Below are 26,918 nucleotides of genomic sequence, written 5' to 3' on the forward strand. Positions count from 1 at the left end.
ACACTGGAAGTCTGGCTGGCTGACAACAACCTTGAAGTTCCCCTGACTTCAGAATCTGGAAAGGCTTTTTCTCCTCTGTATCTTTCTCACTCAAGCATTCACAAGGACACCCACACAGCCCTCCAGCACTGCCCCTTCAAATACCACTGTTTGATTTTCAAATCCAAACAACGAGAGGTCTCAAGCCCACAGGAAGTATTTTGTTGTTGTTGAGAGAACCAATCAAAGCTCAAGCCAGCTTTTGCGTGAATACTGCACCAACAACAGACTACATTGAATTTATCAATCATACCTCTCAAGTACATTGACATTCTTTATTGACTTCATGCTCGGGCTTAGTTTACAGTCATCATTGGTAGAAAAGTCTGTAACCTGGGGCTATATTTACCAACCAAGGATAAAACACATTTCGCTATGATTGTTGCTTTTTCCAATAGTTTCTCCTTGGGGTCAAGATGACCCTTGTTGGTAATCGACATAAGGAAAATTTGTTGGTAGATTGAGGGTTCATGGAGATATGGCAATGCACTTCAGGTAAGGAGTATTTCGCCGTCACTAAACCCTCAGCAGCATCCAGGCCAGGGCCATGAGGCCCAGAGAGGAGCACATTGTGGAAGCCCCCGACGCTGGACGGCCCTGGGTCGTCACCACCCAGTCATTGAACGGCTGGATGCTCCTGAAGACATTGGTCATCAAGGCAGAGGTGGAGTTGTGGTCAATGTGCAATGTTGTACTGAAGAGATCAATCTGAGGGGAAAAGGTTAATTAATTTCAGATAGGATCATAGACATAAGTGTGACATCAAGCTGGCCCAATGGCTTTACCCACTGGGCACAAACGTCAGCTCAACATCTAGTTTTAGTTGAGCTGCCAAGTAATGTGAAATCAACTAAACTTTGAGGCAATTGCTCTCCAAGTAAATACATAAATAGATCACAAAAACGACAACTTTAAGGCATGTCACTGCATTCCGGTTAAAAATGTGATTAAAATAAGAAATGTATGAAATGTGTGTAGATATGCCGTACATCCTGTTGCATGCATTTTCCTGCACAGCATGAAATTATAACTTTTAGAGTGCTCAAGGTTTTGAAAAGGCTTCTAAAGATTGTAATCCTCACATTAAATGTTCCTTCTTAATTTGCCCTAACAAAAAATTTAGCAACCCCTATAAAAAAGTCCTTTAATTATAATCCACATAATACACATTTCCTTTTGCTGCAGGTCTATTTCCTGCTGTTTGAAACTGGCTCAAATGATTAAGATATCGGATCTTTATGTTCATGACTTCTTGAAGAGCCAATTAATACGTCACAATCTCTTTTGTTGGACCACCCCAGATGAAAGATCTGTATATTTTTGAATCATAACTTTTATAATGTTTCATAAGCAGAATGGATAAGGAATGGATCCTACACTTAAAGATATTAAAATACAGTCCATGTTTCTTGTCGGAGCTATGTTTATTGTCTGCTAAGAAGAAATTGTGTTCAGTTTCTGGTGAAATTGTTGCACAAACTCACCAAGTCCTGGCTGACTTTAATAGGGTCCTTGAACACGGTCCAAACTACAGCCTCGTTGCAATTTGGAGTAGTCAGTGATCCATTGTAACGGTAGTATTTGGTACGGTCCACCCCTTCCAGGAGCTCATCCAATGAAATAGCATGAGTAATGTTTACAATATCATCTTGAGGAAGAGAGAAAGAAAAAACGTATATAAAATCATATGCTACTGAAATTGAACAAGAAAATGACTAATTTTGAATTCAAAGAGAAAACTAATGCCAAATCCTCTTCCAAACTTTATTTTGAGGAAGTAGTCAGAACAAGTCAAATCTCTCCTCTCACCTTTTAGTGTGATGTTGGCCAAGTAGGATGTCAGAGTATTCCAGGCTGCTGGTGAACCAGTCACATTACCCGGCATGGCCTTTATGGAACAAGATTGACTTTATAAACAAAAACAGCAATAAAACATGTAAATGACTAATCTACTGTAGAAAAATGGATGCCATTTCTATGAAGGTTAAAGCATCCTCGCACCTCTATGAAGAAGCCAAGAGCAGCGAGTCCCGTGCTGTCTGCAACGGCCGTGGTCGTGTTACCGTTGTGCGAAGACTTTGCATTTACTATGTGCAACTGAAAGGTGAAGCATAACAGTTGATCTAAAAAGTTATCTGAATCCACTGGAAAATTAAAACACTGTAATGATACATTTAAAAAGGTAGACTACAATCTGCTATATATACAGCTGTTCAAGGGTCATTTAAATGAATGATATATATATGCCCACTGATTCTTAAGGAATATAACTTATAAATGCCTCAGGAGCTCAGTACAACAGTCAGATTATTAAACCATTTATGAATATGAGATTGGTTACATCTCCGCACCTGTCAGCTTTATAGTAAACCAAGTGATGGGGCTGCAGTTGAGCTGGGGGGGAATTAATTCATTCTGGACTAAGGCTAAATGAAGACCTTGACATTGATCCATTGTAGTATGGTATATGTGCATTACTATGAGAAGTGTCACCCAATGATAAATAGGCTAAATTCAGATTCTTCAGAACCCTTCTCCCAGAGAGTACTAATACATTTCCCCTCTTGAATATAAGAGGAATGGATTAGTGCTTGGAATATGGTGGAAACTCCCTCCAGGCATGCTTGCACTAATCCTTGAAGGGGGGGGTGGATGAGGGGACACTTCTGGAGAAAGGTATAGAATCAGAACGCAGTAATGTTGTGTTGAACCTTCTCATACCTCCATGGGGTAGCGGGTTCCATCCACTGTGTGCTCCGACCCAGGTACTGAGGTACCATTCCCCCAGTGGAGGTGGAACTGCAGGCTGTCATAGGCCTCAGACAGTGCCCCACCTGTAACCTGGACTCCACTTGTCAGTTCCACTTTGACTGAAAGAAAGAGAGGAGGAACAAAAGAGAGGAATTGGTTACATTTTGCACATAAGGGTTCCTGGTTTGGTTAACACATTTTCCTCAAGTGGGACTTTGTGTGTATGGATTGAGAAGGCAAGGCATCCATCCATTCTCCTCACCAGTTTTGCCAGTGTTCTTGATATTCTTCATTGTATAATTGTCTCCGTATTTGGTGAAGGTGAAGGCAGTCAGGGTTTCATCGCCCACTGCTGATGCAGAGACGATGTTGATGGGAGACTGACGGGATCCATTGCAATGTTCACTGGCAATGGTGGACCAGGTGGTGTCATCTTAACATGGAATCAATCATACCATGGTGTCAATGTACCATCGTTTTATAAGGGTCATATAATATGCTAATAAATCAATTCTCTAGTCTATCATCCACTGCTATCGCAATCACTTCAATTTGTGAGTAGAAATTACACTGTAACCAGTGGGTAAAATCAATACTTACCACAACTAGGATCATGGTAACACCACACTGTTAAAATTGAAGAAGGGAAAAAGTTATGCAGAGTCACAACATTGATAGAATTGTCACAGTCCAACAAAATAATAGAATAATCACTTACAACCGCCTGCAGCACCGTATGTAGTGGGGACAAAGAGTGTCGCAACGATAACCACAAGTTGATTCATCTGAAAGCGAGATAAAGGCAATTATGAATGGAGAGACCACTAAAAGCACCGACCAACACAAGACATCCATGCACTTAGAAAAGTGGTTGAAATTTGGTCAGTCCGCCCTGGTCTTAATTCTCTTCATCCACAACGTCCACAAACGTAGACGACTAGGATTGGTTCCGATTTGGTCGAATCCGTACTGGCCTTGATTTGACCCAAATATAGGCATTGATATTTCACAAGTTTGGACACTACTGTAGTCTACTATGCTCTACTGTACTGTGCTCTCCAAACTTGTGAAACATGGACATCTATGATTGGTTCAGATTTGGTCCAGACCGACCCAAAACAATTTGGTCTTGTTTGGCGGCGGAGGTCATTAGTATAATACCCAGTGTGCTTTGAACATGTTAATTGTTATATATTGGTCATTTAGAAGATCCTTATCCAAAGTGACTTACAGTTGGTGCAATCAACGAAGGGAGATAAACAACCACATACAATATCACAGTCCTAGTGAGTAGGGGTCCTGGCTGCAGATCTTAATTTGACCCAGATAGGATTTTTACATACCAAATAACCACATCATATGTTATAGCAATCTGTCAGTCGATGACAGTCTTTAACATGGCATTGGTTAATGCATGCAACATCTAAGCAGGGGAACGCGACCAAAATGTCTTTTGGGAAAGGCTGGCATTAAAACTCCTCCTTTATCTGTTGTTGGACATCTGTCAGGTTCTCCAGCAACACTGAATCCTTTTTGTTTACTTTGTGTGCATCCAAGAAGCAAACATGAGTAAATAGACATGTATTTTGTTTGACTGCTTTCACTGATGCGGGTGATTGTTTTGAGTTGACTCACGATTGTTTGTAAATGTATATACGGCTCCCGGAGCACATTTTCCTTTGTTATGTTGGCGGGTAAAGTATCGAGCTGATTACTCCGTTTCCTATCTCTTTTATTTTTGAATTCATTCTGTTAATTAGAAATAATTATTTCTGGTCTGAGTTATGACATGAGTAAGAATAAATGATGTCATGTTGAAACTACCTCGATGAATTCTGATTGTTTGCCATTATTGAATAGTGACTATCTTTATGATTTGATTTATGCTTTATGGCATTTTATTTATTATTGTTTGTCTCAGATTTTCATTCCAACACACTCTGAATCAATTAAAAGTCAACAACAGTGAGACTAACCAACTCTGTGTCTTTCCTTCTGCCAAACCTTATTAGTTCATCAATTTCTTCTCCTGGCCAAACCAGTCCCCCTGGCCTAACCAGTCACCCGAGTGCCAACACTCATTTTTAAAAACGTTTCTGTAACCGTTGTTGAAGTGTTCTGTTGGTTCTTCAGAACTTTGCACATGAACACTGCCAGTTCTGATGCTTTTGGGCAAGTGACAGATTTGAGCAATTTTAAATATTCCATAGGCCTACTGCAATCTTTTATTCCACACTGAAGTCCTATATTACTTGGAAATGTTACTTTTGAACATGCACATAATGCTTTCTTTGTTGACATGTATATATAAGTGATTATGTATGGCTGAAATATGGCCGTAGAAACAATTACCAAAACAATATGTATTTTTAACATCCGGAAAATAATTTTAAATGTCCATAAACAATGTATTTTCGATACCCCAACCTCACACTCTTTGTAATTCATCCTTTGGTAAATTACTAGGAAGCATGAAAACAAAAAAAATGAATAAACACTGACTTCCCATCACATGATTTGGCATAAATGCAGTGAAACAGCTGTAACTTCTTAGCCCAGCCTAGTCAATGAGATGTGTGCCACTTCAAACATACCATATCTTAAAAGCAGGGCATATTATTCCATAAATGTATATGTATGTTAGCATCAATGCCAGAATCATCTTACCTTAAAGCCACACCTGTCTTCACCTCTCAGTCCTGTGCGCTCAGCCTCCCATCCTTCCTCTTTATATTCAGTGGCACACCTCAACTAGAAATAATAAACACACCTCCTTTTTTATCTCAGCCGGTGGGTTTCAAGTTGTGTGTTCAAAATGGTGTAATACTGTAAAAAGAACGGCTATTTGGAAAGAAGAAAGTTAGGTGAGCTTTGCCGGGAAATTTATCCAGTATCTGTGGCAATGACAATATTGAAAGATTAACTTGGACCTTAAGAAAAATGAAACAGTCAGCTTTAGCAAACTCCAAAATCTTGGCTTCAGACTAGTCCTCATAGCAGCACAACCAGTCAACCTAGATAAAGTGACATGATTTAACAGTAGGCTATTTGGTCTACAGTTCATCAGTGTTTTAAACTATACAACAGCTTCAGACAAAATACATCCAAAATGGAACATTATTTGCAACCTGACATAGAAACAAACTGCATAGATGAACATATAGATTGGGGGAATCTCTTCACACTCCTTGACTCCCTTTTGAATAGAAGGATGTTTTCTCTTCTCAGAAGAAAAATTGTCCTGCTCCAAAAGAAGCATTCCTCCTTCCTCCTTTCCAGCCTTCCTGACCTTACTAAAATTCAAACCCTGTTTATGTGTTAATTGCTCTACAACATAGCTTTCTTAGTGTCCAACACGCTTTCTCTACCCTTAACCTTGTTCTGAACACCTCCAAAACAAGGTCATGTGGTTTGGTAAGAAGAATGCCCCTCATCCCATAGGTGTTATTACTACCTCTGAGGGTTAAGAGCTTGAGATAGTCACATCATACATGTACTTGGGAGTATGGCTAGAGTGTGCTCTGTCCTTCTCTCAGCACATGTCAAAGTTGCAGGCTAAAGTTAAATCTAGACTTGGTTTCCTCTATCGTAATCGTTCCTCTTTCACCCCAGATAACCATCCTGCCAATGCCAGATTACGGAGATATACTTTATCGATCGGCAGGTAAGGGTGCTCTAGAGCAGCTAGATGTTCTTTACCAGTTGGCCATCAGATTTGCCACCAGTGCTCCTTAAAGGACACATCGCTGCGCTCTATACTCCTCTGTAAACTGGTCATCTCTGTATACCTGTCGCAAGACCCACTGGTTGATGCTTATTTATTAAACCCTCTTTGGCCTCACTCCCCCCTATCTGAGATATCTACTGCAGCCCTCATCCTCCACATACAACACCCGTTCTGCCCGTCACATTGTGTTAAAGGTCCCCAAAGCACACACATCCCTGGGTCGCTCCTCTTTTCAGTTTCCTGCAGCTAGTGACTTTAACTAGCTGCAACAAACACTCAAACTGGACAGTTTTATCGCAATCTCTTCATTCAAAGACTCAATCATGGACACTCTTACTGACAGTTGTGGTTGCTTTGTGTGATGTATTGTTGTCTCCACCTTCTTGCCCTTTGTGCTGTTGTCTGTGCCCAATAATGTTTGTACCATGTTTGGTGCTGCTACAATGTTGTGTTGCTACCATGTTGTTATGTTGTGTTGCTACCATGCTTTGTTGTCATGTGTTACTGCCTTGCTATATTGTTGTCTTAGGTCTCTATTTATGTAGTGTTGTGTTGTCTCTCTTGTTGTGATGTGTGTTTTGTCCTATATTTATATTGTATTTATTTTAAATGTTTTATTCCAGGTCCCTGTCCCCGCACGATGCCTTTTGCCTTTTTGCAGGCCGTCATTGTAAATGAGAATTTGTTCGTAACTGACTTGCCAAGTTAAATAAATACAAATAAATACATTTGTCCCTGCCTGTAAGATATGTTATGCTAAAGTACTGAAATTCCCACAAAAGAATGTTGTTTCATAACGTTCTCTGAACTATTTGAGATCATTCCCAATGTCAAGTCATTTGCAGAATGTTTCTAGAACATCACAAAAATGGAAATGAAATGTAACCATGTTTAGAACATTTAGGAAACCTGCTGTTAAAGTATTGACATACCAAGAAAATCATGTTTTTTTGTGCTGAGAATTCTGAGAATGTTCCAAATCCAAGCAACTATCCTGCACCTTTACTAGAAAGTTGTACTCAAACTAACCATAGGACTACCATGCTCTCACCAAACTCTGATAAATATTTGGTTCTCAGAACGTTATGTCCAAGCTTGGTTATCTTCACCTTTTCCATTCAAGCGCGACCTACACTACACACTGATATGAACTGTTGGAAAAATAAAAAATAACAAAGTATTGAATAGAAGCAAGGAAACCCAGGCAGACACCATTATGTGCCAATTTAATCAATCATTTCTGAGATTTTTATGAGAAAACTGGTTCTCTTCGGAGATTTGTAGATCCCGTTGAAGATGCATGTGTCACGATTTTCTTTATTTGCAAATGTCGCCAACAAAACAATAATACAACACAAACGAGCGTGAAGATCCATAAGGCTCAACATGCACAAACGAAGACAACTACCCACAACTACCAAAAGGAAAAAAACGCTGCCTAAGTATGATTCCCAATCAGAGACAACGATAGACAGCTGTCCCTGATTGAGAACCATACCCGGCCAAAACATAGAAACAAACAACATAGAATGCCCACCCCAAATCACACCCTGACCTAACCAAAAATAAAAATAAAACAGCTCTCTAAGGTCAGTACCCCCCCAAAGTTGCGGACTTCCGGCCGCAAACCTGAACCTATAGGGGAGGGACCGGGTGGGCATCTACCCTCGGTGCCGGCTCTGGCTCGGGACGTAGCCCCCGCTCCACCTCTGGCTCCCCCCACTTTGGTGGTGCCTCTGGTGCGGGGACCCTCATCGCCGACCCCAGACTGGGGACCCTCTCTGCAGGCCCCGGACTGGGGACCCCCGCCACATGCCCCAGACTGGGGACTCTCGTTGCAGGCCCCGGACTAGGGACCCTCATTGCAGGCCCCGGACTGGGGACCGTCGCTGGAGGTTCTGGACTGGCCTGTGGAGCAGGCACAGGATGAACCGGGCTGTGGGGGAGCACTGCAGATCTGGTACTTATCCTTGGCACCACTCTTCCAGGCTGAATGCCCACTTTAGCCCGGCACCTCCAGACCACAGGCACAGGTCGAACCGGGCTGTGAGGGAGCACTGGAGATCTGGTGCTTAACACTTGCACCGCTCCTCGTGGCTGAATGTCCACTTTAGCCCGGCACGTGCAGGCTCAGGACGCACTGAACTGTCACAGCGCACCGGAGACACAATGCGCAGAGCCGGCGCAGGATACCCTAGGTCGAAACGGCACACCGGAGACCAAGAGCCCTGAGCTGGCACAATCTGCCCTGGCTGGATGCCCACTCTAGCGTGGCACTTGCTCCGAGCTGGCTCCGAGCGCACCGGGCTGTGGAGATACCCTGCGCTTTACTGCATAACACGGTGCCTGACCAGTACCACGCTCCTTGCCGTGAGCACAGGGAGTTAGCTCCGCCAACCTCCCCATGTGCCCCCTCCCAAATTTTGGGGGGAGTGTCTTCTCGGGCTTCCGTCGATGACTTGCCTCCTCATATCGTAGCCGCTCCTGCTTCGCTGCCTTTATCTCCTCCTTTGGACAGCGATATTCTCCAGCCTGCCCCCAGGGTCCGTTACCGTCCAGGATCTCCTCCCATGTCCATGAGTCCCTTTCTCCACGCTGCTTGGTCCTTTGGTGGTGGGTAGTTCTGTCACGATCATCGTATGGAATGGATCAACGTACAGCGTTGTGAGCGTACCTCGTGAGCGTAAACAAACAGCATAGAATGCCCACCCCAAATCACACCCTGACCTAACCAAATAGAGAAACAAAACGTCTGTCTAAGGTCAGGGCGTGACAGCATGTCAATATGTTGGCAAATATAGTCCCAGGTTACGGAGTTTGCTACCAATGATGACTGTAAACTAAGCCAGGACATGACGTCAATAAAAAATGGCAATGTACTTGAGAAGTATGATTGATAAATTCATTGTAGTGTTGCCTTAGTTACTGCTCATATTTCTGTGTTGCAGCTTGGCTGACAAAACTCACATAGTACACAGCAAGGGAGAGCAGTGACACACTGATCTGGACAGGAGTCCGTTGTAAGTGCAGTATTAATGCAGACTTTAGCTTGAGCTTTGATTGGTTCTCTCAACAACAACAAAAAAGTCCTGTGGGCTTGAGACCTCTCGTTGTATGGATTTGAAAATCCAATGGTTGTTTTGGAAGGGTGCCGCGCTCGGGGGCTGTGTGGCTGTCCAGTCCATGTGGGTTTTGAGTGAGAAGACAGAGGAGAAACAGCCTTTCCAGATTCTGATGTCAGGGGAACTTCAAGTTTGTTGTCAGCCAGCCAGACTACCAGTGCCATGCTCTACTTCTCAAATATTCTGATATTTCTACTGGAATGTACATGTGACATTCAAGAGAATGCGACAAATGGATTGAGATTACGATTGAGATAAGGGAGAGCAAGAAAGGCGGTAATGATGGTATCAATGCATTTTAAACTTGTGACATTCGCAACCACCTCTCCTCTCTGACGTTGGATAGTTAGTGTCTTGTGAAGATACTCACATTCCATGGCATTGATTATCAGGTTTATCCGCTTTGTGGGAAGAGGAGGAAGAGGGTCAGCATTCCTGGAACACTGGGGGCAGCACTGGTGTACACTATCCTGCCGTGAAGGGACTGCTAGCCGTGGTAAATGTCGTGGTAGTCTGCGTGGGGGGGGGACATCTTCATCTAACACAGAGATAACAAGACAATGAGAGCGAGACAGATGCAGGTAGAGAGAGAGGGGCAGCTGCAGGATTAATTGCCAATAGTAACTCCCATAAATACCAGTTACCATAACACTTCATTTTTTTGTAGGCCTATTGCAGAAACCTTTGCCTATTATGTGATAACTAGCTGGCCTTTAAAAAAAGGAGGTAGAGGAAGAAGGTTAATGAAAACAACAGGTCAACGTTTATTGTCATGAATTGCCCTGGAAGCAGAATTGAGCGATTTCTGCTTGATGGGCCAGCTGCAAAGTCAATATTAGCAACAGTATATTGTAAAAATTCATTAAAACAAAAATGTGAGTTTTGGTCTTAATTTAAATTCAGAGTTAGCCATTTGGGTTAGCAGTGTGGTTAAGGTTAGGGTTAAGATTAAGCACTGGGTACACACATCAATTCAATGTACAGTATATTCCACATTGATTCCACAATGTTGATGCAACCAGTGTGTGCTCAGTGAGTAGGATTCGGTTTCAAATCTGATTTTATGACTTTGAGGCTGTGCCAGCTTGCGACCACTCTGCAGAACTGCCTCCAGAACAAGATTCATGACGAAAAACTCTAACCTGCAAACAAGCCGGGGTGAGACAGACGTGCAGAGAATTTCTAAATGACATGATCGGTTTAAGCACATTCAATGTAATGTAATGCAGAAGAGAAGACAGAGGGATCATGTACACTGCAGTGAGTTGTGTGAGATACCACCACCCTGATGTGTTTTTCATTGTGCCTGACACACGCACACATGTAGAACAGCCCACTGGGCACAAACTGATTCAATCAACATTGTTTCAAAATCATTTCAACGTTTTGTGAAGTGGAGACTACTAATTGGATTTGAAGAGTCACCTCTTCACTGTTGACGTTGAGACTGGTGTTTTGCGTGTACTATTTAATGAAGCTGCCAGTTGAGGACTTGTGAGGCATCTGTTTCTCAAACTGGACACTCTAATGTACTTGTCCTCTAGCTCAGTTGTGCACCGGGGCCTCCCACTTATCTTTATATTACAACAATAGGCTGGGCAGCACTTCCTACTGGAGAATTGATCTATCTACAGCTAACCTTTGGTCTCACATCCAAGGTTTTAAACAAGCCCAGCCCTGCTTAACTATGATATTTATGACTGACTATTACCAATATAACATCGTGAGAATGATTGCTGAGAGATCACAACTTGAAAAACGAAATAGATTCACTATTACTATCAAAGGGTATATTTAAAAGAGAATACGTTCTCAATCATTAATGATGCTATTCAGGCCTATATCACAGTTGCAAAGTCATCGACAGCAATTATTTGAATTCAACCCAGAATTCAACTACAAATAGACAATACAATAAGGTTTGATTACAAATGTTGATTACAAATTACTTTTGCTCTCTTATTGAGTAGGTGAATATTGGTAGTAATCTCATTGAGCAAGGTCTCAACCAAATATTACCCAATTATCCACATTGAAATGACGTGTTATGCCCAGTTGGAGGAAATATGCACAGACACCTGTGCGAGCAATGAATCTCTCTTGTGCTCGTCTTCCACTGAAGAGTATGCTGGTGGAGTACAGTACACGAGGGAGACTTGTGACCACAAAGCCAGATAACATGTTTAAGGATCAGATAAAATTCTGTGAAGTAGATAAAGGCAGTACATAGATGGGTTACCTCAGTTGACTACTCATAGCTGATTTGTGTTGAAAAACAAGGTGTATGTACATTGATACTGCACTGTGAATTTTAAAGCACATCTTTTGCCAATTTGCGTTTGGGTTACAGGATCCTAGGCATTTGACGTTAGTTCCTAAAAACATATTTTTTATGACTGAAGTTTCTTCTAGGAAATGTGAACTTTCAGGTGCCTTAATTACAAACTCATATGAATAAAAATATGAAATGATGAGATTAGTTTAGCCAAGGAGAAAACACTGAGCTACAGTACATAGGGAGAAAGAAAATACAAGATACTTCCAAGCTAGCCATGACTGGCTGAGCTTATGGAGGGGCTGGACATGCCAAGAGATGAGTCCTGCTTGGTCTGTCTGTAACAGAATGCGGCTTCCCTGGTCAGTCAGGTTTGAAATTATTGTCACTCTTGATAATGATAAGATTAAGACTACAAAATAAATAACACAATTACTGAGCTAAATTGTATGCTATTGCTCATCAGAGATAAGGATTTTTTTTAACAAGTAATACTTTTTCTCAGAAAGATAGGAGTCAAATATTGGCACCAGTGTCACCGCCGTTAAAAGAAGAGGACCAAGTGCAGCGTGGTGAGCGTACATTTTCTCTTTCTTTGGAAAATAGATGCCGAACAAAACAATAAACACTTCAAAAACAAACCTTGAAGCTAAAGGCTATGTGCCCTAAACAAAGTCAACGTCCCACAAAGACAGGTGGAAAAAAGGGCTACCTAAGTATGGTTCTCAATCAGAGACAACGATAGACAGCTGTCCCTGATTGGGAACCCTACCAAAACATAGAAATTCAAATAATAGAGTATAGAACACCCACTCCAACTCACACCCTGACAAAAAGTGTCTTCAATACCTCACCTTGTGTGGATAATATGTCACTGAGCCTTTTTCTAAATTGTTTTATGAGATTGGAGAACACATTGGGATCTTAGACCATTCCTCCATACAAACTCTTTCAAGATCCTTGATATCCTTCATCTGTGCTCATGGATTGCCCCCTACAATTCAAACTGCAGGTTATCAATGGGGTTCAAATCCAGAGATTGAGATTGAGAAAAATGTTTATTTGTATTTAATTAATAATTTATTTTTGAGTTATTGTTTTGCAGGTGTGCATGACCAAAAGGATGACCATAGGTGAGATTCCAATCCAAGTGCAAATGAGAGAGAATAAAGTAGACAGCACGGGTCAAAATGTAGATTTATGACCCTATGTCCGGATGACGCGTACATGCCCAAATATGGGCATCCGGCCAGGATATCCTGTTCCTGTTGTCATGTGTTAGAGGGTGTGTTCTTTTTTTAATCTATATTGCATCTATTCCTTTGAAGTTGTCATGATGATTGATGTGTTTGAACATTTCAAAGAGGGTGACCCCACAACCACCCTATTTTATTGCCCTTAGGGTTGTTGTCTATGAAGTAGGAATGTCCGGGGGGGTTGTATTTGCGGTAGATGCATTATAAATAAAGCCCAGAACAAGACATGCGGCCCCAGAACACTAAACAAGATTTTAAAAATAAATCCCAGAACATTAACCTCTTGGTGTTAGGGGCAGTATTTTCATTTTTGGAAAAAAAACTTTCCCGTTTTAAACGGGATATTTTGTCAGGAAAAGATGCTAGAATATGCAAATAATTGACAGCTTTGGATAGAAAACACTCTAACGTTTCCAAAACTGTACAGATATTGTCTGTGAGTATAACAGAACTGCTGTTGCAGGCGAAAGCCTAAGAAAAATCCAATCCGGAAGTGCCCCAGGTTTTGAAAGCGCTGCGTTCCAATGACTCCCTATATGGCTGTGAATGTACCATCAACGAGCTTACGCCCCAAGGTGTCTAAAGCATTGTGACGTAGTTTTACGCATTTCTGTTGAAGAATAGCCATATAGGGGCACATTGTGTAAGTGGTCACATGGTGGCTCCGAGAGAGATTCTCGCGTAAAGTGCAGAGGTAGCCATTACTCCAATCGGTCCTAGAGAAAAAGGAATTGTCCCGACGGATATATTATCGAATAGATATTAGAAAAACACCTTGAGGATGGATTCTAAACAACGTTTGCCATGTTTCTGTCGATATTATGGAGCTAATTTGGAGAAAAAAAATCACAAATAATATTTTATATTATTAATTTCAAACAATGGCATTAGCATGAGAATAATTTACCAGTCCAAAACAATGTCCTCTCTGTTCAAAAAATATTCCTCCATTTGGGAATCGCTAAATGAATCGTCCTCCAACAATCTCTGTCTCACTTTCCCGATCAATTTCTTCTAAAATTGTGTATACATCTGTATATCTAGACTTAGATTTAGCTTTCCCTGACTTAGTCGCCATTGATATATAAACAGCTGAAGATGCGCTTTACCAAAACAACGCTGTGCGTAACATGCGTTGCTCCTTTCGGTATGAAACTTCAATGGAGAATGACCCTCTTTACGCCGGAGTTTACTACATGGGTTGGTCTTCCAACACATAAACATTACATATTGCCGTTTACCTCAGCTCATTGGCTATCTACCCAGCTAGATTTCAAGACGATCAGTGGTCATTGGGTTAAAATACAGTCAATCAACGAAACAGTGGTCATATCATTGGTGCACAGTGATGCCATTACTTGTTTTCTTCAAATCGGTTTCTTTCAGTCAATACGTCCCGCAAAATGACCCATCAAGTTTGGTTGTGTTACAAACAAACCAGTTGATTGCAATGAAACCAAACATGACTGGAAAAGTCATGTTTAGTGTGTTTACGACACAAGCGGAATTTACGACACAAGCGGTTCACAAAATGTTTCGTGTTAGACGATAAAAATAGATTTTATAAAACAAAAGACCATTCATTGTGTAACAATGAGCATTGGGATTGCAAACTGAGGAAGATCGTCAAAGGTAAACAATTTATTTTATTGCAGTTCGTGATTTCGTTACGCCTGTGCTGGTTGAAATAGTTGTTTTTTATGGGGCTCTATCCTCAGATAATCGCATCGTATTCTTTTGCAGTAAATCCATTTTTAAATCTGACAACGCAGTTGGATTAGCAAGATTCTAGGCTTTCGAAACATGTGACACTTGTATTTTCATGAATGTTTAATATGACTATTTATGTAGCGATCACCGTATGTTGTCAAATTTCATCCCGCTAACGGATTCGGTGCGCAGAGAGGTTAACCTCTTGAAACGAGGGGGCACTATTTTTATTTTTGGAAAAAATAACATTCCCAAAGCAAACGGCCTATTTTTCAGGACCAGAAAATAGAATATGCATATAATTGTCAGATTAGGATAGAAAACACTCTAAAGTTTCCAAAACTGTAAAAATATTGTCTGTGAGTATAACAGAACTGATATTGCAGGCGAAAGCCTGAGAAAAATCCAAACAGGAAGTGACTCTTATTTAGAAACCTCTGCATTCCTATGCGTCCCTATTGAGCAATGAAAGGGATATCAACCGGATTCCTTTTTCTATGGCTTCCCTAATGTGTCTAGTGTCACAAGACATAGTTTAAGGCTTTTATTTTGAAAAATGAGCGTGAATGACAACATTGCGTCAGTGGTCAGATGGTGGCTCTCAGAGTGATTTGTGCGTAATAGACAAAGGCGGCCATTGTTTCTCTCGCTCCTACTAAGAAGCCAACTGTCCCTGTTGATATATTATCAAATAGATATTTGAAAAACACCTTGAGGATTGATTATAAAAAACGTTTGCCATGTTTCTGTCGATATTATGGATCTAATTTGGAATATTTTTCGCCGTTGTCGTGACTGCAATTTCCGGTGATTTCTCAACCAAACGTGAAGAACAAACAGAGGTATTTCGGCTATAAAATAATCTTTATGGAACAAAATGAACATTTGCTGTCTAACTTGGAGTCTCGTGAGTGAAAACATCCGAAGCTCATCAAAGGTAAACGATTTAATTTGATTGCTTTTCTGATTTTCGTGACCAAGTTACCTGCTGCTAGCTGGACATAATGCTATGCTAGGCGATCGATAAACTTACATAAATGCTTGTCTAGCTTTGGCTGTAAAGCATAATTTCAAAATCTGAGATGACAGGGTGATTAACAAAAGGCTAAGCTGTGTTTCACTTGTGATTTCATGAACATTAATATTTTATAGTAAGATTTTTTGTCCGTTGCGTTATGCTAATTAGTGTCAGTTGATGACAATTCTCCAGGATCTCCCGGGAGGGAGAGGTTATTAAACAGAAAATTATGGCCTCCCGGGTGGCGCAGTGGTTAAGGGCGCTGTACTGCAGCGCCAGCTGTGCCATCAGAGTCCCTGGGTTTGCGCCCAGGCTCTGTAGTAACCGGCCTCAACCGGGAGGTCCGTGGGGCGACGCACATTTGGCCTAGCGTCGTCCGGGTTAGGGAGGGATTGGTCGGTAGGGATCTCCTTGTCACATCGTGCACCAGCGACTCCTGTGGCGGGCCGGGCGCAGTGCGCGCTAGCCAAGGTTGCCAGGTGCACGGTGTAGCCTCCGACACATTGGTGCGGCTGGGTTGGATGCGCGCTGTGTTAAGAAGCAGTACGGCTGGTTGGGTTGTGTATCAGAGGACGCATGACATTCAGCCTTCGTCTCTCCCGAGCCCGTACGGGAGTTGTAGCAATGAGACAAGATAGTAGCTACTACAACAATTGGATACCACGAAATTGGGGAGAAAAAAGGGGTAAAATTCAAAACAATTCTCGGGGTGCTATACGTCTCGTCACGAATCCAATGATAAAAGCATCGAGGAAGTTTTGGGTGAGGCCCCTGAATGTTTTAATGGAGTTTTGGGTACGAGTGAGTATGTCTCACATATTCCAACCTGAGGATTCTACGGTTAAGATATTCACAAACAGCGGCCCCAAACCCCTTTATCATGCAAAACCCGGGAGTTTTTCTCCTGCGCTGCGGATGAGAGAATGTCAAATTAGACAGGCCCTGAGTGGTATAACCCTGCCCAGGATATGCAATGGAAGAACTGGTGTGCGGCCGCAGTGATCTGAAGGCCCTAAGAATCGCTTCAATGGCGTATAGCCCCGACTCCATAGTGACATTTTTAGCATGTGACCAATTTGATAGTACAAATGCAACAAAGTCTGTCAGTTCATATGTATTTTCCAAAGCCTGCAAGGATGTAAACTTTTTTATGCCAGTGTTTAGCTTTAAATTGATTGATTATCCCATATTCATAAACTTGATGAATAAGCTGGACAGTCTTTTACAAAATCATGAATAATTACGGCGCTGGCCGCGTCTATCCTTAAGACATACCCAGGGTCTACATGCCAGACGTTTGATCTATCCATGGAGTGAAAACTTACGGAGTCTTGACGGGGCGTGTGTGGGATATCCTGCGAGCAAGAGAGCCTGTCTTGACGCGGGTGAATTGGAGACGGATGCCGCTAACCAGGCCCTTTATCTGTAATAAATGAGTAGTAAAAATGTTTAATTAATTCTAACATGTTTTAAACTGTATGTTCTAAAGATTTAGAATGAATGGGGATTAATGCTATATCTCAACCCTTAATTAACGAACGGGAAGCTGTCTTTTCTCATTAAAGGTTAAAGATTAAAGGTTAAAGATTTAAGGTTATTAAAAGTTTAGTACTGTCTGGTAATGATGTATAACTGTTGTACAACCACTGTTTATAAATAAAACATCCGTGCATGTTTCAATATTGCGCAGTAAAATTGTTTTGGATTAATTATAAATATTTTAAAATGGTCTGTACTAAATATTATGTATTAAATAAATGGTTTTAAAGGAGGTATCTCACCGTTTAACTTCTTGATGCACCCATCCCGTTAGCGGAATCATTTTCGTCAACATCCGCTGAATTGCAAAGCGCTAAATTAAAATTAAATTACTAAAAATATAAAATTTTCATGAAATCACAAGTGCAATATTGCAAAACACAGCTTAGCTTGTTGTTAATCCACCTGGCGAGTCAGATTTCAAAAAAGCTTTTTGGAGAAAGCATACCAAGCGTTTATGTTAGGACATCTCTCAGTAGACAAAACATTACAAACAGCTAGCAGCCAAGTAGATTGGTCACGAAAGTCAGAAAAGCAATAAAATGAATTGCTTACCTTTGATGAACTTCGGACGTTTGCACTCACGAGACTCCCAGTTACACAATAAATGTTCCTTTTGTTCCATAAAGATTATTTTTAGAACCAAAATACCTCCATTTGTTTGGCGCGTTATGTTCAGAAATCCACAGGCTCGAGCGGTCACGACCAGGCAAAATTCAAAATAGTATCCGTAAAGTTCGTAGAAACATGTCAAACGTTTTTTATAATCAATCCTCAGGTTGTTTTTACAATATATAATCGATAATATTTCAACCGGGACTGTAGCTTCTTCAATAGGAGAGAGAGAAAATGTCTGCTCCAAGCTGTTGCGCATGCAAAACGCTGCTGTCACCCAGCCATAAAATGACGTGATGTGATCTTTCTCACTCATTTTTCAAAATAAAAGCCTGAAACTATGTCTAAAGACTGTTCACACCATTGCGAAGCCATAGGAAAATGAATCTGGTTGATATCTCTTTAAATGGCACGTCCGGGTTGGATTTTCCTCAGCTTTTCGCCTGCATTATCAGTTCTGTTATACTCACATACACTATTTTAACAGTTCTGGAAACTTTAGAGTGTTTTCTATCCAAATCTACCAGTTATATGCATATCATATCTTCTGGGCACGAGTAGCAGGCCGTTAAATTTGGGCATGCTTTTCATCCAAAATTCTGAATGCTGCCCCCTACCCTAGAGAGGTTAATCGCAGGCCCATCCAATAGTGGTAAAACTTGTTTTGTAAAAAGTATTTTAGAGAATTCTGAACATGTGTTATCTCAAAAGCCTAATAATATTGTGTGGTGTTATTCCTGTTATCAAACTTTGTATGATGAATTGTTGAAGAAAATAAAAATACAGTTTGTTGAAGGAATACTTGAATCCCTGTCTGATGATGAACTTCTCCCTCCTCATAAAAACAATCTGCTGGATTTGGACAATATGCTATTTGCAGGTAGCGAACATCCCGAAATTACACAAGCTTTTACCCAATATACTCATCATAGAAACCTGTCCGTGCTTTACTTGTTGCAGAATGTGTTTCACCAAGGTAAAAATAGTCCATTAGTTTGAACGCCAATTACATGGTTTTGTTCAAAAACCCTAGAGACAAACTACAAATTAACACTCTAGCTCAGCAGATGTACCCAGGAAGGAAATCCTACTTCATGGAGAGCTATGAGGATGCTACCAAAGCACCATTTTCATATTTAATCGTGGATTTAAAAGCAAATACTCCAGAACACCTGAGACTACGAACCGGTCTGTTCCCATGGGAGTGGCCGGATGCGTACATTCCTAAAAAGTAACCGCTATATCTCTACGTTTAAAAAGAAACCTGCCCCTCTTGAGATGCCTAGTTGGGGCTACAGCTAAAGAACGGAAGGCCATCTTGGGTCACTGTTCTTCAGATCTCATATTATCCCTATATGAGATTGCTTTGAATCTTCTCAAAGGATGCATTCCACTCACCCTGACGCAATTAAAAAAATTCAAGAGACAAAAGACCGTGATAAAACTCCTTGCCAATAAAAGGGCCAGTTTTCAAAAGAAAAGACATAGCATACAACAGTCTGGGGGTTCTTCTAAACTTCTTCTTCTTCTTCTTTTTCTTCTACCTTTACTAAGTATAGCCATGCCCTTCATCACCAGCCTTATTGCTGCCAGACTTGGGGGTTGAACACAGAGTGTGATGGCCAATAAAATGTATTTGGTGCCTCAACAAGAGTTGGATAGACTTAAAAAAACAAATGCAGGGTCCTGAAAATATCCGACAAACAGCGGAAAATGATTTGGATACGGCCATGAAGGATATTTTGAACCGAAAAGGATTGAACCCCTATGATAAGGTCCAAAAATACACAAACCTATTGCAAAGGTATTTGGCCTTGGTAAAGCAAGGTGAGAGAGAGAGACCAACCATTTAACGCTTTCCCTACCGGACCCTTTAAAAGATGACGAGCCTAGCGAGAGCCAAGCCCCTGTAATGCCTGTACCTGCGATCTTACTGGCTGAAGATCAAATGCCTGTTGAAGATAAAGTTATGCATGACATTTTGACACATGTTCAGGCATGTAACAGGAACATTTTTAAATACATTATGAACAAGATAAAAGACTTAAAGGGGACCGCTACTTGGAATGACAAAGGAGAGTTTATCCTTCAGGGCTCTGTTGTCAGGGGTTCACATATGCTTGACTTGCTTAAAAGTACCACGGCTGCCCACAAGGTTGCTGATGACAGAAGACCTCCTGGGTGGCGTCAGTTTCCTAAGGCCCTGGCAATCCTCAACATTTCCCTCTCGGGGGTACCCAACTATAAGCTCGTCAACAGATTCAAGCTTTAAAACAAAAACCTTCAAAGAGTTACAGCACCCCTAAAGATGCCACAACAACCCCTCCCCCTATGAAAGGGATGATGATAACTCATTTACCCCCCTAAACGTCTCCGAACCTTTTCCTAATCCCGATCTCTCAGGGTGAATGACTTTTGATTAAATTCAATACATTTTATTTGAAAAATTAAGCATTCTTGAAACATTTGACGTGAGCATACGCCTTGATTACACGGTCTTAAAGCACACATATTTGAACACTTTTGATATTTTCTAACAAAACAAGCTACAACGTTATCATTACTTCTTAAATCATCATTATAAAGAGACATAACATCTTCAAAAGAAACTCCCCGGGCTCTTTGGCATAGGTAGAATACACAGTGGTGACCGCATGTAGTGGAAAGGTTATCTTGCACTTGTTTGATGCTGTAGTATATCTTTGATCCATTTTCTTTAATAGATTTGGGGTAATGGGAATAACCGGGGGGAAAGCCATAGGAATCCAAAAATATTTGATTTTTCTTCCTCCTTCGTCTTCTAATGTCACAGCTAGCCAATGTTCATCCGGCATGTGTTTACGATGTGTATTGACAATAAACATGGCTCATGAGCCCTTCCAACTCTTGGGTATTCATGTCTTTGCTCAACGATCCTTAATAATAATCCAATAAGACCTGTCTTCAGGTATTCACTTCCAAGATTGAATCAGAGCATGCTTAAACAATCATGCTAACGGTACAGGCGGTACAGGCTATTCTCGCACCGATATGTTTATAAATTGCGATTGGAAAGCCTTAGCAGGGACCTGACGTCCATCCTGACAGAGAGCTACATACTCTGCATTGAAGTGTTGAAAATGAAATGGGTTTTTATGTAAGCTTCCCGTATTAGAGGCGTGATCAACCAAACCTATAACAATATATCAGGGTAAAGGGCCTAGAAAAATGTTTTCTTGACTGCAGATTCTACTGCCCACAGGTATGCTAAAGGTTTTCATGGTCATTCTTTGGAGAGGGTAAAGGGCATTTCCTTTCATCAAAGCCTGTGAGTGACCCAGACGAACTGCCGAAGAGAGACACTTTTTTAATAAAAAGCGTAGAGGTTTATGTAGAGTATGATCATCCTGCTCAGCTAACCACTCATTCACTATAGCAGCGCTATAACAGCTACCTGTTTCTTCTGCTATAGCTCTCTGTAAAGCTCCTTACCCCCATAAGACCCAGGGTTAGAGGGGTTATAATAAATGTTTTTCAACATCTGCTCCGCCATCCTTCTTGCCTCTCTGAGGTACAATAACATTAATGAGCCACTTTCAAATAACGACAACATTTAATTTTCCTCGTTTTCTCAACGATCCCAGCATGCAACACCCTGTATATTTGGTTTAGATTTACAGGCTTGTGTCGCTGAATTTGTAAAACACACACATCCTCTATATACAGTGGGGAGAACAAGTATTTGATACACTGCCGATTTTGCAGGTTTTCCTACTTACAAAGCATGTAGAGGTCTGTCATTTTTTATCATAGGTACACTTCAACTGTGAGAGATGGAATCTAAAACAAAATGACAGAAAATCACATTGTATGATTTTTAAGAAATTAATTAGCATTTTATTGCATGACATAAGTATTTGATCACCTACCAACCAGTAAGAATTCCGTCTCTCACTGACCTGTTAGTTATTGTTTAAGAAGCCCTCCTGTTCTCCACTCATTACCTGTATTAACTGCACCTGTTTGAACTCGTTACCTGTATGAAAGACACCTGTCCACACACTCAATCAAACAGACTCCAACCTCCCCACAATGGCCAAGACCAGAGAGCTGTGTAAGGACATCAGGGTTAAATTGTAGACCAGCACAAGGCTGTGATGGGCTACAGGACAATAGGCAAGCAGCTTGGTGAGAAGGCAACAACTGTTGGCGCAATTATTAGAAAATGGAAGAAGTTTAAAATGACGGTCAATCACCCTCAGTCTGGGGCTCCATGCAAGATCTCACCTCGTGGGGCATCAATGATCATGAGGAAGGTGAGGTATCAGCCCAGAACTACACAGCAGGACCTGGTCAATGACCTGAAGAGAGCTGGGACCACAGTCTCAAAGAAAACCATTAGTAACACACTACGGCGTCATGGATTAAAATCCTGCAGTGCACGCAAGGTCCCCCTGCTCAAGCCAGCGCATGTCCAGGCCCTGCTGAAGTTTGCCAATGACCATCTGGATGATCCAGAGGAGGAATGGGAGAAGGTTGTGTGGTCTGATGAGACAAAAATAGAGCTTTTTGGTCTGAACTCCACTCACCGTGTTTGGAGGAAGAAGAAGGATGAGTACAACCCCAAGAACACCATCCCAACCGTGAAGCATGGAGGTGGAAACATCATTCTTTGGGGATGCTTTTCTGCAAAGGGGACAGGACGACTGCACCGTATTGAGGGGAGGATGGATGGGGCCATGTATTTTTGTAAATTTGTAAATTTGTAAATTTTATTTTACCTTTATTTTACTAGGCAAGTCAGTTAAGAACAAATTCTTATTTTATCGCGAGATCTTGGCCAACAACCTCCTTCCCTCAGTAAGAGCATTGAAGATGGGTTGTGGCTGGGTCTTCCAGCATGACAACGACCCGAAACACACAGCCAGGGCAACTAAGGAGTGGCTCCGTAAGAAGCGGCTCCGTAAGAAGCATCTTAAGGTCCTGGAGTGGCCTAGCCAGTCTCCAGACCTGAACCCAATAGAACATCTTTGGAGGGAGATGAAAGTCCATATTGCCCAGCGACAGCCTCAAAACCTGAAAGGATCTGGAGAAGGTATGGAGGAGTGGGCCAAAATCCCTGCTGCAGTGTGTGCAAACCTGGTCAAGCACTACAGGAAACGTATGATCTCTGTAATTGCAAACATAGGTTTCTGTACCAAATATTAAGTATGGTGGTTAGAGTGTTGGGCCAGTAACCAGCAGGTAGCCTTGTGGTTAGAGTGTTGGGCCAGTAACCAGTAGGTAGCCTAGTGGTTAGAGTGTTGGGCCAGTAACCAGCAGGTAGCCTAGTTGTTAGAGTGTTCGGCCAGTAACCAGCAAGTATCCTAATAGTTAGAGTGTTGGGGCCGTAACTGAAAGGTTGCTAGATCAAATCCCCGAGCTGACGAGGTAAAAAAAACTGTTGTTCTGACCCTGAACACGGCAGTTAACTCACTGTCATTGTAAATAAGAATTTGTTCTTAATTGTCTTGCCTAGTTAAATTAAAATTACATATAGGAGAAAATCCGCCAGAGATTGCTACCCCTCTTTCCCCACAAAAAGTTATACGTTCATTCCACGTGGACCTATTGACCCAGCTGTGGTTACGTAGTACAAATCAAATTGTATTGGTCACATACAATTGTTTTTGTAGATGTTATTGCAGATGTAGCCAGCGTGGTAGGTGTACATTTTCTTTAATTTTAAATGTTCCACCAAAACAATAAACAACGACTATAAAGCTAGGTGTGCAACACATGCAACACAAAAAGACAAGATCCCACAACAGAAGGTCGGAAAAAGGGCTGCCTAAGTATGATCCCCAATCAGAGACAACTATAGACAGCTGCCTCTGATTGGGAACCATACTCGGCCATCAAAGAAATATAAACATAGATTTCCCACTATAGTTACACCCTGACCTACCAAATAAAGAATTTAAAGGATCTATAAGGTCAGGGCGTGACAGTTTGTCCGGTTAAGGTAATTTCTGTAAATACATTCAAAATGCAGAACAAAAATGATTTCAGTCTTTTACTGTTCTCATTGTCGAAGTGGACACATTGTTCACGGACCGCGCAACCTAGGCTATGCTTGTGAGGAACGAGTTTTGGTTCATTTGAATCCATTTACAAGTTGTCAATTTATGCTCCTGTCAATGTTGATTAAGAACGCGCACCTGGTTATGAATAGAGGTCAAGGGGTCTGAATACTTTCCGAATGCATTGTAGGGTGATTTATGCTGCGAACCACATGCTTTTATTAGCCTACCAGAATCGCCAGGGGACTGTGGTGATGCCTCTTGCACTGAGATGCAGTGCATTAGACCACTGTGCCACTCGGAAGCCCAATTAAAAAGTGTAACTTGTTTTAGCCTACAGTTCACAATAGCAGGAAAAAATACATGTAATTACCTAAATAAAACGAAGAGATGGTAAACTGATGACACTTCATTTAATATTCGTAGTTTTGGCTGTTTGCTAAAACATAGGGAAGCTATCCAATTTTTTATAGCACCGATGACAACAACCTTTTAATTTGATGATAAGGCAAAGAATAAATGTTTTATTTGAATGCAATTTCATGAACTTCTTATGGGATGCTTGCGTCCCACTCTGCCAAAAGCCAGGGAAAATGCAGCGCGGCAAATTCAAATAAATTATATTAAAATCAAACTTTCATTAAATCACACATGTAAGATACTAAATTAAAGCTACACTCGTTGTGAATCCAGCCAACATGTCAGATTTTAAAAAGGCAGGTTCGGCGAAAGCATAAGAAGCTATTATCTGATGATAGCACAACAGTAAACAAAGAGGGTAGCATATTTCAATCCTGCAGGCGCTACACAAAACGCAGAAATAAAATATAAAACATGCCTTACCTTTGACTAGCTTCTTTTGTTGGCACTCCAATATGTCCCATAAACATCACAATTGGTCCTTTTGTTCGATTAATTGCGTCCATATATATCCCAAATTTCAATTTATTTGGCGCGTTTGATCCAGAAAAAAACAGCTTCCAAAATGCGCAACGTTACCACAAAATATTTCAAAAGTTGCCTGTAAACTTTGCCAAAACATTTCAAACTACTTTTGTAATACAACTTTAGGTATTTTTAAATCTTAATAATCGATCAAATTGAAGACGGGTCTATCTGTGTTCAATACAGGAAGACAACAAACCAAGCTACTTTTCAACTCTCAACAGTGTTACGCAGTTCCTAGATGGCCGTACTCCTTCATTGCACAAATGAATAACCTCAACCAAGTTCCAAAGACTGGTGACATCCAGTGGAAGCGGTAGGAACAGAGACAGAGACCTAAAAAAAATTAATTCTGAACGGTTAGTCCTCAGGGTTTTGCCTGCTACATAAGTTCTGTTATACTCACAGAAATGATTCAGTGTTTGCTATCCAAATCTACTAATACTATGCATATCTTATATTCTTGGCATGAGTAGCAGGAAGTTGAAATTGGGCACGCTATTTATCCAAAAGTGAAAATGCTGCCCCCTATACCTTAAGAAGTTAAGGAGATCCAGAGGGAGAACCGTGCATAATAGATGGTTTTGGTGAACTGTCTGCTAAATCTATCCTGTCTTGTCAGGGACCACCTTGCTGTGGCACTTTTATAGCCTCATGCAGTAGTAGCAATAATAATAATAAATTACTACCTTACTATTATGTGTAGGCTGACACAGACCGATTAGGCTATTTCAAACACTTCAAGCTACCAGGACTCAAAACCCACATTCTGGGCAAAAAATGGCTGAGATGCGCACAAATCATTTGGACAATAATGTTGTGTGGAGTCATTTTCATTAGCGGGAAGAAGTTTAACTAATGTCTAATTGTGGGGTATTTGGTAAACAAAACTGTCACAACACACAGGGGTATATTTATCAATCAGGGCAATTGAAGCCAAGCAAAGATCTTCATTCCTTCTGCCAAACCTGGTCTGATATCGCAAAGATTTGTCCTGTCCCTTTGGGGATTTCAACTTTATTTTAGAGACTGCAGGTTTCCGGTATGGAGCTGTTTTTAAGCAACGTTCATTACAGCCTAATGCTGTTTTGTGGGGTTTGTACTGAGTCTCTTAAAGAACTTCTGATCATTAAGTTGTCTGAGTACTTCAGTCTTACAGACAGTGTAGTCTTGTACAGTAAGAGCGCCTCTCTTGTCCACTTCGTGGATGACTATAGAGGTGGCATTCTGGAGAATTAAGGGCTTGTTTCTCAGAGCAGGTAAGGTTATTCCTTACATAGGGGATAGAGGCATCTAGCTTTTTACAGACGCACAATTGAGAGCATCCTGTCTGGCTGTATCACCGCCTGGTACGGCAACTGCACCACCCGCAATCCCAGGACTCTCAGAGGGTGGTACGGTCTCCAATACATCACCGGTGCACACTGCCTGCCCTCCAGGACACCTATAGCACCCTATGTCACAGAAAGGTTAAAAAGATCATCAAGGACATCAACCACCCGAGCCACAGCCTGTTCAACACGCTATCATCCAGAAGGCGAGGTCAGTACAGGTGCACTATGACATTGCTCGTACTAATATTTATATTTTTCTTAAAGAATTAGCAAAATAGACATGAAGAAAATTCATATTTTTGGAGAAATAGCATCCACACACGGATCTCAATGTACTTTTCAATTTTAGGCTTTTCAAATATATTCCCTTCTCTTTTCTCTTGTTTATAATATGGCTATATTCCCACTAATATTCCTTTATGTAATTAAGCTTTTACATGTATATTTCTGTCTTTATTATAATAATAATTATAATACAAAAATGTAATATGTAGAGCACATTTCCCATGCTCAAAACACATTGTTGTTTTTTGCTTCTGTGCGCAA

General features: G+C 41.2%; 1 protein-coding gene across 1 annotated transcript; it reads right to left on the reverse strand.

Annotated features, from left to right (window-relative positions):
- Positions 1 to 269: 269 nt before the first annotated feature.
- On the reverse strand, positions 270 to 5,544 carry LOC110530651 (carbonic anhydrase 4). Its single transcript, XM_021613868.2, has 9 exons — positions 5,458 to 5,544; positions 3,509 to 3,575; positions 3,391 to 3,417; positions 3,053 to 3,223; positions 2,761 to 2,909; positions 2,041 to 2,136; positions 1,849 to 1,927; positions 1,524 to 1,687; positions 270 to 747 (listed from the first exon to the last, which is right to left on the reverse strand). Exons 2-9 carry the CDS (start codon positions 3,573 to 3,575, stop codon positions 556 to 558), a joined length of 945 nt encoding a protein of 314 aa, XP_021469543.1. The 5' UTR covers positions 5,458 to 5,544; the 3' UTR covers positions 270 to 555.
- Between the last annotated feature and the right edge of the window lie 21,374 nt (positions 5,545 to 26,918).

This window comes from Oncorhynchus mykiss, chromosome 8 (assembly GCF_013265735.2).
Source record: "Oncorhynchus mykiss isolate Arlee chromosome 8, USDA_OmykA_1.1, whole genome shotgun sequence".
Classification (NCBI taxonomy): Eukaryota; Metazoa; Chordata; class Actinopteri; order Salmoniformes; family Salmonidae; genus Oncorhynchus; species Oncorhynchus mykiss.

What these genes read in the sequence shown, in the direction of transcription:
- LOC110530651 (XM_021613868.2), bottom strand. Translation starts at nt 3,575, where the DNA reads ATGAATCAACTTGTGGTTATCGTTGCGACACTCTTTGTCCCCACTACA. An exon ending in CAAGAACACTGGCAAAACTG is followed by an intron (nt 2,910 to 3,052) that starts GTGAGGAGAATG and finishes TCTTTCTTTCAG; the next exon opens with TCAAAGTGGAACTGACAAGT. An exon ending in GAACCCGCTACCCCATGGAG is followed by an intron (nt 2,137 to 2,760) that starts GTATGAGAAGGT and finishes TTCACCTTTCAG; the next exon opens with TTGCACATAGTAAATGCAAA.